This window comes from Varanus komodoensis, unplaced genomic scaffold (assembly GCF_004798865.1).
Source record: "Varanus komodoensis strain SLA01 unplaced genomic scaffold, ASM479886v1 scaffold22, whole genome shotgun sequence".
Taxonomy (NCBI): Eukaryota; Metazoa; Chordata; class Lepidosauria; order Squamata; family Varanidae; genus Varanus; species Varanus komodoensis.
This window is the reverse complement of record NW_025335606.1, coordinates 10,584,961-10,606,055: the sequence shown is the minus strand read 5'-3', so window position 1 is coordinate 10,606,055 and position 21,095 is coordinate 10,584,961. Positions and strand designations below refer to the sequence as shown.

At 41.0% G+C, this 21,095-nt stretch overlaps 1 protein-coding gene across 14 annotated transcripts in view; it reads left to right on the top strand.

The window, feature by feature from the left end:
• The window catches only part of TCF4 (transcription factor 4), a 400,625-nt gene that overhangs the window by 173,915 nt on the left and 205,615 nt on the right, over positions 1-21,095 (top strand). For all 14 annotated transcript variants that reach the window (XM_044431384.1, XM_044431382.1, XM_044431383.1 and 11 more), the window contains one exon: positions 19,037-19,101. In XM_044431384.1, the coding sequence (XP_044287319.1) occupies positions 19,037-19,101 (65 nt within the window). The remainder of the gene's footprint in view (positions 1-19,036; positions 19,102-21,095) is intronic.

Genomic DNA, 21,095 nt, shown 5'->3' with positions numbered 1-21,095 from the left:
GTGGCCGGTTTGCAGGGGATGCCGTATGAGGCGAAACTGAGGGAACTGGGTTTCTTGAGCCTGGAGAAGAGGAGACTCAGAGGGGATCTGTTGGCGACATACAGGTATGTGAGGGGATGTCACATGGAGATGGGTAGAGACCTGTTCTCCCCTGCAGAGGAAGGCAGGACATGCTCCAATGGAGCAAAGCTCAGGGAAACCAGGTTCCATTTGGATGCCAGGAAGCACTTCCTGACAGTCAGGACCACGAGGGTGTGGCATGGGCTTCCACGAGAGGTGGTTGAGGCCCCATCGGTGCGGGTGTTCAAGGATAGGCTGGACGTGCACATGGTGAGCATGTCGTGAGCGGAGCCGGCTGGTGCCGGAGGTCAGACTGGATGGCCCGGGAGACCCCTTCTGACTTGCTCTGTTTCTGTGTTGTAGTTTGTTCACTGAAGTTGCACCAAGTATCCCTCGCAGCTGTACAAATCACACAATCAAGATGCAAAGGATGCATTATTAGTTCTTTGCTGGAATCATTTACAAGAAGCAAAAGAAAAACAAAAGAAAAACCCTCTTGAACAGTCCATCTCCTTAGAATTGTGTGAAATGGATTTAGTTTTGTAAAATTTACGACTTGCCTTGAAAAGGCCCGACTCGCTTTTTGAAACTTGACATATTCCCCATATCAAATTAACTGTGTTTAAAGCTCTCTGCAGCTTGGTTGGAGACTTCAAAATGCTCTTGCATTTCATGCAACCACCTTCCTATCCCAGAACTCTAATTCCTCTGGACAGCGACAGTCCCACCAGTGAGACCAGCTGTTTTTCTAGTAGCAGTAGCAGCAAAGACTGTGTTTCTTTGGCGCTCACAAGAAAGGGCTTGCCCCCTGTGCTTTTTGCACCCCTGGTGCAGATGAAAACAAAAACAAAATGAGATTTTTTGGCTAAAATTCAGAGTTAGCATATGCAAAGAGTTCAGTCACCCAAATTGAAAGAAGCTCTGAGCTGACTGGCCGTTGTCTTTAGCCATGCTCAAATTGTGACATCTCGTTTTTCAGAATAACTGGTTTTAGAACACTTTTAGGGGTTGTTAGTTTAAAGAGTTGTCACCCCAGCGTACATGAATGGTAATTGTATGGGGCTGTACAGGAGTATGCATGACAGAAAGTAATAGGAAATGTACATTTCAAACAATTCCCTTTTCAGTCACATATTGTATACCAGGGTAAATAATCACATAATCTCTCAATAATGGCATTGTAAAGAGCCTAAATTAATTTCCACCAAATAATGAATTGTATAGTAGGCAGAAATAGATTTTTTTTGGTGCTATTCAAGTTTTTTATAAGTACATGGAATTAGGGAGTGTGTATGTACGTAATCGCAAGTCATTAATAACTGAAATTTAGGAAACATATGGCATTTAATATATTTCTTTTCAAGGGGTTTCCAGTCCTTAAATTCCCTCCCCCCACCTCTTGCTCTCATTAAGCCACATGAAGGATCTTCACTTGGGCAAGAAAAGTAGGCAACCATATGGCAGAAATATAGACTGCTTGTAGGGACCCCCACCCTATTGGACTCCCATTGCAGACCCCGTATCCACAAGCACACCAGCTTTTACATGTGGAACAGCTGCAGACATGAGGAACCCCAGTCCAGATGTGGCCTTGTCTCTCTGGATCACTGCCCATATGCTCCGGGTCTTTCCATATGTGATGTTTTCGGAGTTCCTGGTCTGCACTTGGGTGCCAAACCAGATATGCAGGAATCATTTCCTTTTAGAAGAGGCACCACGAGGGGGAGATTTTTATACCTGCATTTCACTTTCTCCCACACGGACTGTAATTCTTTGGGGACATTTAAATTCCTTGCGCCAGCTGTGCACCTGGTCCATCCTGCAGATTGTTAGGCATTTAATAAGATAGGATTAGCAGCCGCAAGAGCAATTAGCCCGACCTACCCCACAAACTGAACTGAGTACCAGTTTCATTCATTTGTGTCTGTTGCGGTCTGACTGTTGGTACGATTTGTGTTGTTATTTGTGGTCCTGTTGGAATTTTATTTTAATTCTCTAAAGTTGCAATCGAATGGGAATGTATGTAACCTTCTGAACGTGTGGATTCTATGGAGTGCGGTTACCTCCACACTCCTCATTCTCCGCAAAGAACGTTGGAGATTTTGGCCACTAAGCACAGCAAATGGAAGCAGGAGGGAAGGAGGCTTAGGTGCCCCCAGGATAAAATGGATGGCGGTGGTGTCAGGCTGCTGCCCAGGAAAAGCCCTTCTCTGAAGTTGTTCTTCTGACCTCTGAGAAACAGGTGGGACAATTCTTTCCACACTGGAGGAGGAAGAGGTATCTGAGCACAGGGTCCCAGGTGTGAGGTTGGAGCAATTTTCTAGCCTCATCAGGGGGAATCTGACAAAAATCCCATAGCAGTCAAGATGCTGTTTAGCATCCCCAGAATTTTGCCTCTTGTCACCTAAACAGGAAATTGTCCTGTAGTGGGGCAGAAAAATACTTTGAAAAATGAAAAATAATTTAAAAGCAATCCACTTTTCTCTCAGATACCATGATGAGTATCTTCTAAGATGATACTTGCTAGGATGCATCATCTAAAAAGAGTGAAAAGGTATCATTTGCATAAAAAAGCATTTCTTATACGCACATGCAAACTTACATAAAATTAACATGTTCAGTTATTTGTTACTAGAGTCACTGCTGAAAACTCATGTAATCAATGAGTGCTGCTAGTTCATTCACATTTGCCTAGGAGCAACTCCCATGGACCTTACTGAAGGGTCCCAATCATATCCAACTTTGAGTCTTGAATTCACTATTTTACAAATTGGAATTAGGAACCACTTGGATGTATGAATTGGCGTTCTTAGCACCTGGTCCTGAGCATATTGTACCATTACTGATGCCCAAGAATGCAATTCTTTGCATGTTGAGGCTAAGAAGAAAAACCCCTATAACTTCCAGCATTCCCCAAACAGCCAAGCTGCTGATGTAACTGCTCAAGCTTTTCAAGTAAAGTTTACAGATTTATAAATAGATTTATTTCAACTTTGCTGATCAGTCATTAAAAACCTGAAGCAGAATACTCTGTTTGTGAAACAGAGTATTAATCCATGTAGTACCTTCTACATTCTTATACATTCTCCACAAAGTATAGCTTCTATCTGGAAATGTTGAGGATTGAATCTGGGCCTGTTGACATGTAAAGCTTTAGCCAATCATTTATCTAAATTTTTACATCCCATCTTTGGAAATAGGAGCCTGCAGGCAGATTATGACATTTAAGAAAGAACCCCAAGGCAGTCAGATGCTATAGAAGTGTATAACTTAATAGATAGATAGATAGATAGATAGATAGATAGATAGATAGATAGATAGATAGAGGGGGGCAGGTGGGCAGGCAGACTGAGCTGAAACTACTTTGTACCATGTTGTGTTGTGTTGGAATTGGTTGTGAGTATTGTATAATACTTAATTTGTACAATAAAGTACAAAGAAAGGGGAATTGAGAAATAACAGAGCATCACTGAAAACCGTATCTTGCAGCAGGGTGGAAACAAGTCAAAAGCCTTATGAGACATGAATGCCTTGACCATGAGCCTAAGGCTTCCACTGGGGTGTGACCACTTTCTGCATGGATAACATGTGAAAATTGTCAGTTTGTTCTAGAGTATATACATAACCCAGGATTTAGGGTACAGGTGAAGCTCATTTAACAGTTATGCTTTAATACATCATAACCTGATTCATGCATTCAGCTCTGGCCTGGCATAAGGAATGACAAGCTCAGAACTGCTTAGAATTTGCACATGTTCCTCCTCATTCCTTTTTTTGCTGTTTTGGCCTGTTCACTTCTCTGATGGAAGGAAGAGGAGGAGGAGAAGCCAAGGCTTCTACTTGCCCTGCCCAGGGAATCTGGCCCAGCACTGAGCAGCATTGAGTGAGTGCAGAGGAGAGGGACCACTGAAAACATCTTGCTCAAGAGCCCACCAGAATGATGGAGCCAGTACCGAAGAGGTTCAGCCAGGGTACCCTAACGCCCTGTGACTCATAAGCCCCACCACTGCATAGCATGGCCTTGGGTGTAGAGTGAGTGAGTATCTAGTTGTGTGAAGGTCCATCAGGAGGCAAAGGTGAAGAAGATCTTATGAATTCAGTTGGCCATTCACAATAGAAGCCTTCTGTGATAGGGAGGTGACCCACCCCTAAGGAACCTATGAAATAAAACCCTGGTCCACACTCAACAGCTTTCTGGTGAACTAGCATTAATTAGAAAACTACCATTGGGAGAATGCTGATCTGCCTTCTGATTGTCTTACTGCATGCCATCTATCAGGAAAACACTCTGACTGGGTTTAGACAATTAGGGAAGGGAAAGAACCCCATCCACCCACCCATGCCAGTCACATGCTTCTCCACTTCCATATTTACCCATCCCATGCACAGTTGCCATGGCATCTGCAGCTGATGAGCTAGGTGGCAGGGCTGGCTCTTAAACCATCCTGCAACTCATAGCTTTTTTAGGAGCCTGGGGTGGTTGGGAAATAGCCTTTGCTATCTAACTGCACCAAGTTTGGATGCCGTAGCAATTTATGCACAGCATAGGGAATGTTGGAAATGAGGCAGTGGCTAACCAGCACACGCTGGGAGGGGAAAAGAACCCACAATTACTTCTTTTCCTTCCCAGGTTGTGTGAACCCTCCCTCCCGTTGTGCAACCATCTTGCTTCAACTCTATTTGGGCCAAATAGCATATTTGGGGACATAGTGTTGGTGTTTTCCATTTTAGACTGTAGTCGTAAATCATCATCATCTGTTGTCTCAGAAATAATACACTGATGTTTTGTCAGCTGCAACATGCTGCCTTCAGCCATTGGCTGGCCGGTTCACATGTCACGGAATGTTCACAAGTAGTCTGAGTGTGGGAGAAAACGAGTAAGTTAGGGAGCATCGGTAGTGCATCTGATCTAGGTGAAGTCAAATGCATTCGATCTAGAGGTGAGGGAAATTTGTTCCTTATGCAGGAGACATAAGGACAATAGTCCCAACAGTTGGGAGTCTTGGTGAAATTGCTGAATTTCATATAATCATATAACTGAACTAATATCTGGCATCAAGCCCTGTGATGATCCTATGAGTCCCTAGTTTCTTTCTCTTCTGCTATTAAAATATAGTACCATGTGTGGCTATAACATGGGATGGTAAAACACATTTTAATGTTGCACATCTTTCGGTAGAGTGTGAATGGATCAACTAGCCATGATCATAAGATTAAAGAAAGTGACATTCTGGTGAACTGTGAGTAAGCAAAACCTAGAGTGCAGGGTGAGCTAATTAGGGCTACCACTAAATATATATGGCCCCCCAAATTTAAAAAATAAAAATAAAGCAAATTGGTGTATAGTCTATAGTCAAACTCCTTAATTGTGATGCATTTGCTGAGTTTCCCTCTTCCATCGTCAGCTCTGCTCTGATGCCATATGGTCTACCATGGAACATTTAACTTGTCAGATATAATGGATTGTCCTGGAAGCAGATTTTTGCTTTGAGCGCTCGACTCCTTTCTTGCATTTCACTCTCAGCTCCAGGCTGCAGGATGAAAGATTGTGGTAGAAATGCAAAGAAGAGACACACAGTTGATTCCCCTTAAGAGTGTGACCTATATGCCACAAAATTTTACCCGCGAACAGAGGCATTATCCTTGTCACTGACCCTAGCAGGATGCATGTCAGAACCATTTAAATTTGTCTGGACTTAACAGATTGTGCAAATGTTTCAGAAATCAAGTGCTTAGGAATAATAAAAGCTTGTCATTTCAACTTAAGCAGCAACATTGCAGCTCACATTGGCCAAGCAATGAGTATTATTCATTGTGACCTACATGTAACCTAAGCTGCCTGCTTTATAGTTCTTGGGTGCAATCCACAGAACCCTGCTGCTGTGCAGCCTCCATTGATTTCAATGGGGCTTGCATGAACTACAGTGCAAGCTCCCATGACCGTATTTGTAAGCTGCACTTGAAAGCCTAATAAACCAAGTTCATGTCCCTCAATATCACTGAGACTTTGCAGTGTGTGTGCAAGCAGGAGAGGTAGCTACTGGCTTTTAAAATATATTTAGCCCCCACTGTTTCAAGTACCAAACTGAACCACTACGTCTCTTTCTAGAAGACATACATCAGATTTATAGAACAAGTCAGACTGCTGCTGACTCGCCTCTCATGCAGCATCTCAGGCCTGTTTCTGAGATTTACATGGGCAGAGGTGGAATTCCTAGGAGGTTCCTCTGTGATCCTCTCCCAGTCCTGAAGTGCAGCCTTCCAGGTTGCTTTTCTGCACCCACACGGAGACCCATCTGCATTGATGTAGGGTAATTGTACTTTTTCCTCACACAAGAGTCTGCCTGAGTGTCTTTGCTGAAGAGTAGAATTGCAGCAGCTTTTGCACAATGGCAGCTATGAGGAACCTCAAGAGGTCCCTCATCCAGCCTGCATCATCTCCTCCCTGGGGTGGGTCTTCGGCCTGTGGAGATGGTAGGGGTCTTAAAGGAAGCTTCCCGTACTCCCGTTGGGTGCCACATGGCTCTTCCTGGCACTGTCCACACCTTTCTTTGTGTGCTTGTTGCTGCCCTCATTGGGAGGGCATGGAGGAGAAGCCCCAGCTGGCCAGCACTGGGAAGAGTGGTCCCTCCCAGCATTGACTGAGTTCCTTTCTCTGGGTCTGCCTTCAGCATGTCAAAAGTGAAAACGAATGGGGAATAGGACAATGATGCCACTGGGTGTGGCTGCATCGTTTAGCTCCCTGCCGAAAATATGTTCTGCATCCCGGCATTCCTGGTCTCTCTGTCTCCTCCTCAACCGTCTCCACTGCCTGAGTTGTGAAGATCGCTTTGATTTAGCAGTCACAGCAACGTTTGCTTCCTATTTTAATAATCTCTTCTGAGCTTTAATAATAGAGTACTAGAATGTAACTTTCAAATCCTGATTCTACAAGATACTAAACGTAATAAAACATATAAAATCAGACAATTTGATTAATTTTTTTTTGTCTCTGCCACATATCTTTGCTAAAATATGGGCTCCAAAATTCTTCAGCCTGCAGACGAGAAGAAGGATTTAGAAAGGGTAGGAAATCAACTTTCTTTGGGAAATATTTTTGTTAAAGTGAAGGATGCTTAAAGATAATTGATGGTGGAATTGATGGTGTAAGTATCTGCATGAAATATTGAGAAAGACACAGAGCACAATTACATTTTTTTGTGGTAGTGACTTTTTTCCCACAATGCACCTCCCAGTATGCTGATTATCTGATGAAGTGGCAAATTTCCCTAAATTTTCATACCTGTGGTAACACAAGAAGAACCAGGTCTCAAGTGTAACTATCTTAATAGGTTATGGATGCCCTCTGCTGGATAATACTAATTTGAGCATTGAATTATAAAATATTTTATTGTTTTTCAACCAATATTTAATTTTTTACCAACACTGTGTTCCTAACATTCCATTTTTCCTCAACTATATTACTTAAATTGTTACTTTCTCAGGGTATCACTAAGGGATATATTTTTGCTAAGCAGCTTAAAGCGTAAATTTCCATAAATTTTGGCAATCTGTTTAATAATTTTAGAAGGTATTTTAAAAATTCTGTATTTTAATCTGAAATCAAGAACTCTTACCATTTGGGTACCCTAGTAAGAAAATATTTTCTGTATGGATGTAGCATGATTTCAGGTTGAGATGGAAGGCTGGCAGAACTGAAAGGCAGGCAACTTCTGTGGGGAGGTAGACTGGACCGGACAGCCCATATTTATCGAACATTCATAGTGATGGCCCAGTATTAACCTATGACTTGATAATTCAGAGTTTGCTTTGGAGCCATTAAGACAGCCGCATGAATGAGATCCAGCAGGGACCGCTAAAATAATATTGAAGAAAACAGATTACACAAAACAAAAAATATATACTAATTATAATTTCTCAAATGGGACTGTAAATATTGCTGTAGGCTAGTGTTCATTGTTTTCTCCCTCTCCCGACCCTAAAAGTTCATGACGTATCTTTGTCTATTGATCTGCCATATCTAATCATATCCATAAGCATTTGTATTGTGCTAGTACTTTTAAAATATCTTGAAAGTTTGTGGTGTTTATCTTCAACTTGCAGTCTGTCCTCTGTATATTCCTACTGTAACACTTTATTAGCTGCATTGTAGCAAAGTCCTGAGTGTTGGTGTGCAAAGCGCCTTTCAGAGGCCCTTCAGTGAGAATTTGTTGTTGTTGTTAGTCGCGAAGTCGTGTCTGACCCATCGCGACCCCGTGGACAACATTCCTCCAGGCCTTCCTGTCCTCCACCATCCCCGGAGTCCACTTAAGCTCACGCCGACTGCTACCACCTCATCCTCTGCCGGCCCTTCTTCTTTTGCCCTCAGTTGTTCCCAGCATTAGGCTCTTCTCCAGGGAGTCCTTCCTTCTCACTAGGTGGCCAAAGTATTTGATCAGTGAGAATAGCATCCAGCAAGAAAAGATTATGTTGAAGAAAACTTGTCTACCATTACCCGTCTCACCCTGCAGTATTTAAACACAGCTAACCGTAATGCCCAGGGTCATTTTGTGACATCATTTATAATCCATCAAGTGTGAAAATGCTCAGGTGGATACTGTGCTGACCGTAGTGTATGTCGTACACCCGCAGTGTTCCTTTGCAGGAGAGCGTCTCCATCCACTTCTGTGGTGGAGGTGGATGCATCATGTGTGCATTCTTCTGGGTATATTGTGGATTGAGGTAACCAGAGAAGAGCTCGGCAGAATTGCTTTGTGCAACACAGGAAAGCTGCATCACGCGGCATGGGCATCAAGAAAATCATCTGCAGGGTTAGAATCTCCCCCTTGCAAATCTTGGCCATGCACTCAAGTGGGGGGGCTTTAGGTATGACATCAGTTTGGCTGCACAATCAAAAAAGAACAGTGTTTCCTGTCGCCATTCTCAGGACTCGTGGGTAAAAAGGGGGGGTTGTGCATGTAACACTACTAGGAAGAGTAAATACAACTGCCTTCTGTAAGTGGGATAACCTTTGCCGTCTCTTCCTTATATACACTTACCTAGGAGTAAGCCACATGGAAAACGAGGACTCTTACTTCTTGATAGAGCAGTGTAGGATTGTACTTTAACAATGCAGACCTGCCGTATGTATGGTGTTGAATGCTCTTTTTTGCAGCTTTTCTATTTCTACCATATCCTGTTCTAGATAGGGTGGCCAGAGGAATGCACAATATTCCAGTACAGCAGCACATGGATTTTTGATACCGATCGACTGAGTTGCAAGCCTTTTCTCTAGCATTCCTATCATGACATCAGCATTTTTGTCATTGCGCATAGAGCTGGTATCGTAATTGAGCTGGCTACAGTGAACTAGGAAGTCAGCCCATGCAGATCCTGTGTACCTAGGACAGTGGCACATGCCTTCAGAAAGATCTCCCCCATGAAGCTTTGTTCTCCCTCAGTTCTTATCATTACCTGCCATTCTATCAAGCTATGCCTGGGTTGCAGCATCTCTGCCATCATCTTTTCCTTTTCCTTTCCCCTTCCCATTCTTTTTTCCTTGTGTGCTGTGTCTTATTACATGGTAAGGCTGTGGTCAGAATTTCTCTTATTTGCTCATTGCATCTAAGCCCTTCTGGCTGAGAAGCATATCAGAACTACTTCAAATAAATACAATGCCAGTTCACACCAGTGGCCCTACATTTTCTGCCCTCACTGGCAGGAGACATCCAAGCCCTCAGGCAGTACTGTGGTATGAAAATGTGAGATTACAAACTGGTGTTGCTTTTGGGAGAAAAAGGCAACCCTCTGGTCAGACCGGGTATTTCTCTTTATAATGATCCAAAATAAATTAAACCATCAGGCTAAAGATAACATTTACAGATTGGTCATCGGAGCCATTTCCATGCCCTTGTGGCTTGCTTTCCTAACGGTTTGGAGAAAGGAAGGCATAATGTTTTAAATCCCCCCAACTTTGTGCCTTCCAGCTGTCTTGGGCTACAGCTCTCATCCCTGGCCTTGCTAAATGGCGTTGAGCTCCAATACATTTGCAGGGCGCCAGTTTGGGGAGGCCTGTCTTCATGGCCTGGCTTCATTAGCTCAGGAATAGAAGAGTTGCCTGTTGGACCAGAGCAGGGATTTATCTAATCCAGCAGTGGCCGGCCAACTGCCTCCAGGGAAGCCCACAGACAGGGCATGGATGCAACAGTGGACCCGCACATTCAGAGATACACTGCCTGTAGACATGGCTTAGCTATCATAGCTACTAGTTTGTCTATGTCTATCTGGCAGGAATGTGGTAACCCTTTGTAAAGCCATCTTGCAACTACCAAAGTTGGCCATCCCCTTTCAGTTTTGTTCCTCGGCTTTAGAGATGAATAGCATGCTCCCCCCACATCAGCTGAAAATCCAGGTTTGCAGATACTTGCAAACAGCAAAACTGGTGTGACTGGCTACAAACAAATGATGGGGTATTTTATTTTTGGTTGGATCAAGGTTAGGCTGCATGCTTGCTGGGCTCTTTTGCAGTCTTCCCCTAAAGCACCCAGTGGAAGTGCTCCACAGGGCACTGCTGAATGCAGGAGAGTCGGGAAAATTGGGGAGAGGTGCTTTCTTTGAGCAGAGATGAGGTTGTAAACACCTAAAGCTCAGTCCAAGCATTGTTCTTCATTAAGAAACTCAAAATGTTGCATTTCTGCATTTAAATTTCACTAATTTTTTTAAAGATTTAAAAAGTGTTCTTGTCCTAAGTTTTTGTGGGCCCATTGGGGTGAATACTCCATTATGAAAACTAGAGCAATGTGAAGGTCTTGGGTTATATCCAATGGATTTGATTTGTATCCTGCCTTTTTACCAAAATTTGTACTCAAGGTGACTTACAGCTGTGGATAAAAAACAACAATAAGCAGGTTCATTAAACACAATTAAAAACAAAAAGATGTCAACAGGCGACTGAAAAGAGCATTCAGCTCAGCAGACCCACTTGCATACCAAAGGCCCACTGGAATACAGTCTTTGCCGGCCAGCAGGACACCAGGAGGAGAGAGAGAGTGAAACGGCTTCCCTTGGCAGAGAGTTCCATAGCTAGGGAGCAGCTACAAAGAAGGCCCTGTCCTAGCACTTTTTTTTCTTTGTGTTGCATAAGTATCATGCTGCTTCGTTACTCTTTGACAGAGCTGCCTTATCAAAGAGGAGGGACTCTGGCTTTACTGGGTCTGTAAAGGATTGGATGGTGACAAGCCTAATGTTAATATTTCTCATTTTAATTTTCTTTTCGCTAGCAAAATGCAGATTATTTTCTGCACATATTTTTCTGTCAGCTTTCTTCAGCATTTCAAATCCTCATACCGAGTTGAGTTGTTAAAAATCCATACGTGCATGTGCAAATACATATTCAGGGAAGTGAGATATGTAGAAAGTACTACAAAGTGAAAGGAAACTACTAGTAGTTAAACAGAAGTCCCTTACTGGATTGGGATATTGGATTGGGATATAGTTTTTCATGGACAAGACCTGCTGGATGATCTGAGATGAATTTGCATAAAATAAGCAGTTCCTGTGAGACAAATTTAGAGATCTATCACAAAGGAAATCTGATTTCTTTAACCCATGAAATATGGATTAAAGGCCATTTGATAGCAACAATTGCTTTTTGTTTAAACCTTAATTGTATTACAGGTCTGTGCTACATTTGTATTGTTCTCCATTCCCACATCTGCTAAATGCATTGCTATTTCCTGTCAAGTATATTAAGAATTATTTACTGAATATTTATTTTAAGAAATACTATTGTTTGAACACATTGCAAACCTATAATTCACTAAATACTCTGTGGTTTAAACAATATATGCATTCAGTCAATATTGAGGATTTTGGCCCTTTGGAAATCTACTCTGTCAAGACTGAAAAATATTTTTGGTACAAACATAAAATATTTAGAAGCAAGCCTTTCATATGATTGAAAGATATTTAACATTCCATACATGTCAGTATCAACTGTTTAGGTTTTAAGTTGCTTAAGACTACTTTTTCCAGTCTTCCTTTATCATTGTTTTGGAATTATGGAAATAGTGTCTACACCGTAAGTGCTAAAGTAACTTCCGAATGTCAGTCCTGCAGGTTCAATGAGCATAACATATTTGGAAGGAATCCACCATTGGGTAGATACATGAGATAATAGCATATCGATTAGAGATGCAACCAAAAATAATACATCAGGAATGTGCCCTTGGGTTTGTCTGTGGTACAGAAAATGTAACCCTGCAATGTTCTTTGTGTGAACGTTGCTTTAAGTTTTCTGAAGGACTTGCCCAAGCAATAGTTCTTCCTGTGGCTGATGTGTGGAGAAACAGCAGCGCTGGGCAAATGTAATGCATGAAGGAAGAACATGCCAATGGTGAGTTCCTATAGAACGGTCAGTCATGCCACGAAGACTAGCCCTGCTTATACCCCCAGTTGTCTGCCCAAACGGAGGGGATCAACAAAGGAATTGGCACCGTTCCCATGATGTTTGCAGGTGTCAGGCACTTTGAATCAGCCTGACACTCGAAAAACTACCCATCTGGAAGCACCTTTACGTTAAGTGCAGCATTAAGGTTTTCATTTTCTTTGTCTTCTGATGGCTCTGTTAAACTGTACAATCTCCTCTTGTAATAGCACATTGTATCGGCACTGTAATGTCTCTTTAGGAACAATCAATCTTTACTTCATGTCAGTGTATACACTAAAGTCTTTCATTTTATGAAAGCAACAACCTCCAATGTTTTGCTACATCTCTGGAGCATCTGAGCTTCTGGCTGTTTGTCTAAAGTCAACTGTGCTGTCTTGTTGATCTGAGATGCTAATGCAGTGCTCAATTCAGATGTCACAAAACCTGATCTTTAAACCTGCATCATACATGCAGGCCATGAACTTGCATTCTCTCTCTCTCTCTCTCTCTCTCTCTCTCTCTCTCTCTCTCTCTCTCTCGTCTTTCCCTCTTGCATGCTAATTTCCTTCTCTGTTTCCTCTTCAGTGCAAATAATGTCTAATATTGGTAATTATGGCTGCGAACAACTATGGTGTGATTCACACACCCAGTTCAAATTGTGATGTTCAAGTATGGTTTTGAGACATTTCCTGCTTAATACTAAATATTGGCTTGGTATGGTCAGAGCAAACAAGAGAACTGAGCAGAGAATTTGCACATGCTTGGGGGTGTGGAGGAAGTTTGTGATTCTGCCGCACAGTCCTAGCCCTCCAAACCGTGCTTTTCATGATCAGATGCCTGAATTCAGCCATGAAACAAACTTCTGCATTAAATAGTGCCTGCATTTATGGCATGTTTAGTCTTTCTTTGAAATCCAATTGCATTTGGTATCAATAAAATGTCATGTAGACACGTTAACCAACTTTTATTTATCACCATGAAATATGAAAGAGCAATTAGCCTCTCTTGAGGTGTTCAGAAATTGTTCCAAAATATTATTTAATCCCTTTGCCTAACTTAGTTCATGTAGGCAAGCAAATTTTTATGATTGAACAGATAAACCTTAGTCAGATAAGAAGAAATTATAAGTATACCTGTAGGCAAGGGGCTTTCAAATTTATGGTTTATTTTAATGCCATGGAAATCATGTGTCCTCAGGTGATTTCTTTTAAAGTGAATGAGGATTCCATTAATACCTCATGGAGCCATGTATGTTCTCTAAAATGGTTAGGTTATGGTAAAGTGCAGTGGCACTAGTGAAAGTCATTCTGTGGTGCGGTGTTGGCATTTCCACAGCTGGTCACAGCAGTTGTGTGATGGGCAGAAAAGGTGAGTAAGTTAGAGCACAGAAAGGGAAATATAGCCCGACAAAGATCTACAAGACCATGAATTTATCAGAATAACACAGACATCATAAACATCCAAAACTGTACTACATTATTTAAAAATATGTAATGACACCTTTACTTCCGCAGGATCTGTGATGTTGAACTGGAATTTAAGCTAAGCCACTACCTAAAAACATTTCAGCCATCATTCAGCTGGTAGCATATGTACAGCCTTCTTTTTATTTGAACCTTGGTGGTTGCTTTTAAAAACAGGAATCCCAGATAGCCAACATATGAAGACACGGTTGTTTGATTTTCCAAGCTTGTACACTCCACCATACCTAACTCAAGGCTGTGAGGATGGCTGATGTTGAACAGAAATACAGCCCTTCCCCTACTGCCTGCTTAATATCTCTGTGTTGATGGATTCCCATTTTTGCAGTGCTTGGGGGTTTTGAATTACAGGAGGAGACCTAGAAGAATGAATGCTTTACAATGGAATAAGCAATTGGGCCCAGACTGTGAAGTTCAGAATCCAAATGCATTGAATGTTTGTTGCCCATCACGGTCTCATCTAAAGCCAAACTGGAGTTGCAGACTACACATTAGGGATCATTTGCAATTGTATCTGGATTTTGCAGCTTGAGCCCAACTCTTAGAGAATTTAAGATGTAAGATCGACATGAGCACTAATGCCAAATCCCTTGCAACAATAGCTGTTATTCCATTTCCTTCAACGCAGAGAAGAGACTTGCCCCATGCCTGTTATGTTCCATAGCAGAGTACAGACAAGGTGCCCTATCTTTCAGAGCAAAGGGAAAATGTTATGTGTGAGAGTTAGATGACTTGCATTTATCCTTTGCAAGTTGCTTAAATTTTCTACTTAATTCGATTAATTTTTCAAAGCATACCATGGAGAGGCAACTGGCTTCTTCATCGACTGATTGGAAATTGTATACAGCTTCCTTTTTTCTTTCTCCTTTTTTATTACACTGAATCTAAAATGCCTGCAGATGCATGGTAAGCAATCAATTGAGTTCAGTTTAGAGAAACTGGATGTGTATGATACCTTGGAGAAGAGCCTTGGCAGTTTAGACTGTTTCTTTTTGTATGTATTTTGGCTGGCGTGTATTCTATGTCTATTCATTTATTTTGAAAGGTATCAGTGTTATAAATAATATCTTTCATTTGAATCATCTGAAGGGCCCAGTTTGTATGACCATGTGCGGCTGCTGTGGGTCAGCGTCTCTTCCGATTTGATTATCAAACCTTCGTCATATAAAGATTGGCCTTTTTTTATTAGCAGTGGGTATGATTTTGGTCCTTTTGGTGGAGAACGGAATCAGATATTTGACACGGTTTGTTACTGGTTGGTATTTCAATATTCCCCCCTCCCTAGTTTATACCAAAATTATTAACGAATACATTTCGTTTTTAAAAATATGGACAGCAATACCCTGTGCAGTAAAAGACTCGAGCGATTAATGCCACCCTCATGCCTCTTTTGAGTAGTTGTAGCCATGGGGCTTGGCACTGCCACCATTGTCTTTGTGCCAAAAAATATCCGCAGCGGCTGCCGCATTCTAGTACTGGAGGGTTGTCTCGAAAATTCCGCAGTGAATGCGTCGAGTTTCTATATAGCTGTGGACTCTTTCTTTTTAGAACAGAGCCCCCACCACCATCACAACCCCTGTAAAAATAAACAATCGTTCCTACTACCCCCAGTGAAGAAATATACATTCCAGAATACAGGGTTCGAGCAGCACCTGAGAAGGATGCATATTGTAAAACGAGTGAAGAATTTCTGAGTGAGCTTCTTGTTTTAAATCCATGCACACAAATAGTTACTTGAAGCATATTATCAATACTCTTTCAAATTTTATTATCTGAAACAAATGTGCCAGTGAATTTTAAGCAGAAAATCAACATAAAGAGTGTAGCTAATTTTAAATGGACAGGGGGGTTTGTTTGTTTGTTTTACAAGGGATTTTTCCCTCCACAAATGAAATGTTATTATAAAAAAGTCTGTTAGTTTCATAACGGCAATTGATAATGCATATAGAAGCGAGCAGATACACCCATAGATCTTGAAAGGTTTTCTTGTAAATTTTGGCTATGTTCTTAACTGGGAGAAAAGATAGATTTCTGGTTGGATTCGGGAACAAAAATTAAGATATAAAAGTTAAAGGCTTACACTACCACGATGAAATATGTGTACTCATGATCTCCAAAGCTATCTATTTGGTGGTAAAAGTGGATGCTACAGATGAAATCTTTACAAGGAGCATAATCCTAAAAAAAAGGGGGAAAAAAGTCAGTCTCCTGCTGGTTGCCGTGTCTCTTTGGTACCTCACAGGCTTTGACAGAGTCCTGGATGAGTGCCCATTGATGTCATGGAAACACTCAAATTACTGAGAATGATTCATGTCTGTGCTGTTCTCTTATCTTCCCCCACACAAATAGAAGTAGATTTTTAACCCTGACAACTTGTAATTTGCAGTGCGTTTTATTTTTGTATCTGGATAAATATTTTTTAACAACTGAAATTAAAATGAGGCAGCCTGTATCTGATACGATGGTGAGGAGGAGGAGGAGGAGGAGGAGGCAGGTATTCACAGGCAGCAAATAAGATCCATTTGGCAGGCTCTTTGTGCCATAGGTTGGATTTGCTGGCCTCATTCTTCCTCCTCCCTTAACAGTTATTGTTTCTATTCAAATAGAAGATTTTAAGGAAGTTGGCTTAACAGGTGTAATTCAGAGTAAATCACCGTGGTTCCTGTTCCGGAGTTTTTTCCCCCCGTTTTGTGACTCCCTCCTGGCCAAAAAACGGAGGCCTGAAATCTTCATTACTTAGACTCATTTATTCTCCTGTACTAATTTCCACTGTACCGAATATGGGGCAAATTCGGTATTTCCAATACATTATCTTTGTTATTTGTAAGCATTACAACCATTAAAAATTGTTTTCTACATTAATTTAATCAAGAGAAATAGAGAAATATTCTTTTCTTGGGCATGCAGACAAATTTATTTTGTAGTAGTATCTATTTTCTGCTGTGACGTAGACAATTTCAACACGTTGAAAGAACCCTTTCTCTGGCTATGTCATATTGTTAGTGATTGGAATCCATGTGGAACTTCTGTGGAAACTCTTTAAGAGTGTGTTAAATAGTTAAAACCATAATTGTATACAAGAATGTCATATAGCAGAGGAAACACGGAGACCCAAGAATATTGGACATAATTCTAAATGTATATTTAATTATGTGAAAATGAGATTTTCAACTTTAGGTCAACACTGTTCCTATGAATTAAAATCATTTTTAAGCTTCTTTATTAAGCTGCTTCAATGTTTTAAATGCAAAAATAATTTTCCTTTTCATTGCTTGTGTTTCTATAATACTCAGACTGAACATGATAGTTCCAAATAAAATAACAAGCATTCAAGTAAAAACTGTTTTGGAAAGGATGTGTCTTCGGTAGTGTTAGTAATTAAATGATTCATTTGCAGGGGTAATGTACTGTACTATGTATAGCTGGTTATTGCAATTTATTATATGCTTGATCGGGAAAACAACCTGAACTCTCCATTACATTAGAACTGTGTGCCCAAGTGTCATTACTATTGTCCACTGGCAGGTATAGCCAATATAAATCCAGTGCGCTAGATGTCCAGTCACTTACAGGGTAGAATTTGTGTGATTCCTTCTGTACTAAACTATTACTGTACTAAACACCTCTCCTTGGCTTTCTGTATTCCTAATAGTTGCAGAGTTGCCCTTGTGTACTTTAACCTAATCTTACTCTTAAACATCAGAGTAATTTCACGCCATCTTTCTGAAAGCAACACCCATAATTATTTTTTTGTTTTCCTTGTGGAACATGGCTTCTAGGTTTTCATGTTGCTCACCAAATTTCTTCTTCTTTGGTTTGCTGAAGAGTCTACCTATGTTTGCAAACCAGCCATTTGCGCTTCTTATTGAATGTTCTGGTGGTGTTTCAGAATAAGATGGAGAAGCATGCAGAGGAATCAAATTGGGTACTTAGAGCTGGTATGGAATCTCAACTCATTTGAGTCCTCTGCAGTTCTAAGGGAGCTGAAATGTTGGTAGGGAGTGATATATTGTGATCCAAAATCTTCTTTTTAAGGTACAACTGCTGAGATCAGGTAATTTACTAGAAAATTATACTGGAAAGAGAGTGAAGAAACAGACATATCAAAGTTTCCTTTCCTTTGCTAAATTCACCATCTGGAAAGCTTCTGATTGATTACGTCTGACCTCACTGATGACTGCAGGGTAATCAATGAGAATTATTATGGTTATATTATGACAGACATAGTAACCTTCCTGCTGTATACAAACAGATTCACTCAGTTTTTAAGAATAGGAAAGAAAAGGAGGAACTCTGCTTGCCTTGAAAAAGAGTAGCTGAGTCCATTTCAGATACTGTTGGAAGCATGATTTGCATTTGTCATGAGAACAGAAAATGATTTTTTAAATCATACCAAACAATGAAGATTTTTTAGGGCATGGTCCTCCAAGCATGTTTCTTCCACAAGTTCCATTGACGTGAATGGCAATGGTGCAAGAACAGCAAGCTGGTGGACATCGTAGTGTCAAACTAGGCAAGATGATAGGAGATCCATTATGGATTCATTATTATTATTATTATTATTATTATTATTATTATTATTATTAAAAGCAGCCTTGATGCCACCCAAACAGGATTGAGTTTATTCAGCACTGGATGGTCAGTACTTTTTTCCATGCTATTTGTCCAGTCCAAATCTGCCTTCCTTTATTCCTGAGCTGCGGTGTGCTCCGTGGACAAAAATATACAGGGCATTGTGATTTAGCTCCGACACTGAACCCAGTGATTACCATTTTGCATTGGTGGGACCCGGATGTAAGATATGCCTTGTTTGAGTTAATTGGTTTCTTCTGTGGTAAGAAGTTGATTGTACTAAAATCTAGAACCTGCATTATGTGTATTAGATATTTTATCATGCTCCAAGATAAAGGCTGTTTCCTTATTATAGAAGATGACCCAGAAGATTAAGGTAATATAATATAATATAACTTAAATATATTGTAATATGATACAAAGTTTAATTAATGACATATTTAATGATATAACATATTTAATAGAACATTACATGTGATAGGTAATACACACTTCTCTTACTTTCTGCTTGAAACAGGTAAAACAGAAAGAAGCTCCTATTCATCATACGGGCGAGACTCAAACCTACAGGGTTGCCACCAGGTAAGGATCATCTTATAGATTAGCATATGATTGCAAGAATTCCCTCAAGTGCGATTGATCTGTTGCTGGATTATGCAGTCGCAGCCGTGCTTTCTTAGATAGACTGGGCAGTTTGCAAGGTCAGTGTTGAATGAACATTAAATGGTACCCCAAAAGCACAGCTTGAAACATTTTCCAAATCTTCTGATACTGTTTGCGGGTTTCCATTAGTAACCAGGTCAGTCTCTCGTAAACAATTGGTGTATCTCCTTCGATACAGTGCAGTTGTGTTCCAGCATGACAATTCCTGCATAATAGCTCAACCTAAGGAATTGTAAGAGTTTGTGGGTGAGAGGAAAGCACCAATGGAGCATGTGTAAGACCCTGGCTTTGGATGGCTATTGCCATAAATTATAGTTTTCACAGAGCCTGTATGATGTTGTGTGAAAACAGGGTTGTATTGAGGGATAAAAATGTCTGTGGAAATATGGTTTGTTGTCCCTTTTTGTTTCTGAATTGTTTTTGGCTGGAAGTCAAGGCCAGCAGGCTAACGGCAAAACCGTCTCAAGGGAAGCATGTGCAAGCTAGGAAAATAAGAGTATTTTAATTAAATAATAAAATGCCAATGTAATACAAAGGTATAGCATGTGTGCGTTTGTGCCTCTGTACACTCCGCATTTGCATACTTTTAACTCTCCAGAGTGTGTCTTAGTCTAAAATTGCTATCAATAGCCAAACGTTTAAGCTTCTTTCAAGCTAAGTGATAAAAAGATGCTGCAATTCAGTTTTACCATTCACTTTTTCCCTTTGAATTCACCCATCCAGCCACTCTTGTTTTCCCCCTTCTTCCCTTCCTTCTCTTTTCCCCGCACCCTTTGTTCCTTTTAAGAACCATGCCTTCTCCATTTTAGAAACTATCAAGAATTAATATTCCTTTTTTAATTTACAAACTTTGCGGGTTTTTAACACAGCTAGCAAAAAAAGAAATGTTACTATTCTTGTTGATGAAGGGGTGCTTCCCCCCTTTTATGCTTCTCATATGACCATAAGTTCCTTACTAGTAACGTGGGATTTTGAGGCAGGGGGGTGGGTTGAACTACTTTGTTTAATTAAGCATAGAAAAATATAAACAATCCAAGTAATTAAGTAGAACCTTGCCTTGAAAAGTACACACACTTAGTATTAATGTATCCTTAGAGCTGGCATTCCACTGCCTGCCTGCATCTGTTCGCTTTTCCAAGTTTTGACTCTCCAGCCTACTCAGATATGCCATCAATTCCAGCCAGATCTCAGGCCGGAGATTTGCGCAAATGAGGCACAAGAGTGCCTGGGTCAGGAACTAAGGGTTGCATGTGTTCTGAAGTGCAGTTCCTCCCACTCTTCTGGAAGGAATGCCACAGAAAAGTAAATTTACAGTCATTCCAGGGAGACAGAAGCATCTTTGGAATGTGATTGTAAATGTTTGTAGCAGATAGCTTAGGCAAGGAACAGCTTGGCCCTGTCTCTGGTAAGGCACTCTCAGTTCCTGTGGAAGATCCGCTCTGTGATTTCTGGTGCTTGAGGGTCAAGGTAGACTTTGTTTGAGGAGCGTGCATGGCGATGGCAAGCGGCTTGCTTTTTGCAGGCTGAGCGAAACCTTTTTGTTGTGTTGTCTGGGAGGATAGTCCTGTGTGGTTTCAGATTATTTTGAGTATGGCTCTTTAGATGATTGTAGTTTGTATGGATTCCTTATCATAGGTAATAGATTTCTTGCTGATTCAGGGTAGAGGAAAGGCCCCTGAACTTGCAGAATGGTCATTCAAAGGACTTGTTTTTGTTGACATATTAAATTATTTATTAGATTGATCTCCCGCCTTTTCTTGCCAAGAACTCAGAGCGGCTTACATCATTCTCTTTCTCCTGGTCTCAGTCTTATCCTCACAACAACAACCCTGAGAGGCAGGCAGGGCAGAGAGTCTGTGACAGGAGCCAGAGTTATTCTGTTGGCTCCATGACTGTGTGGGGACTAGAATCTG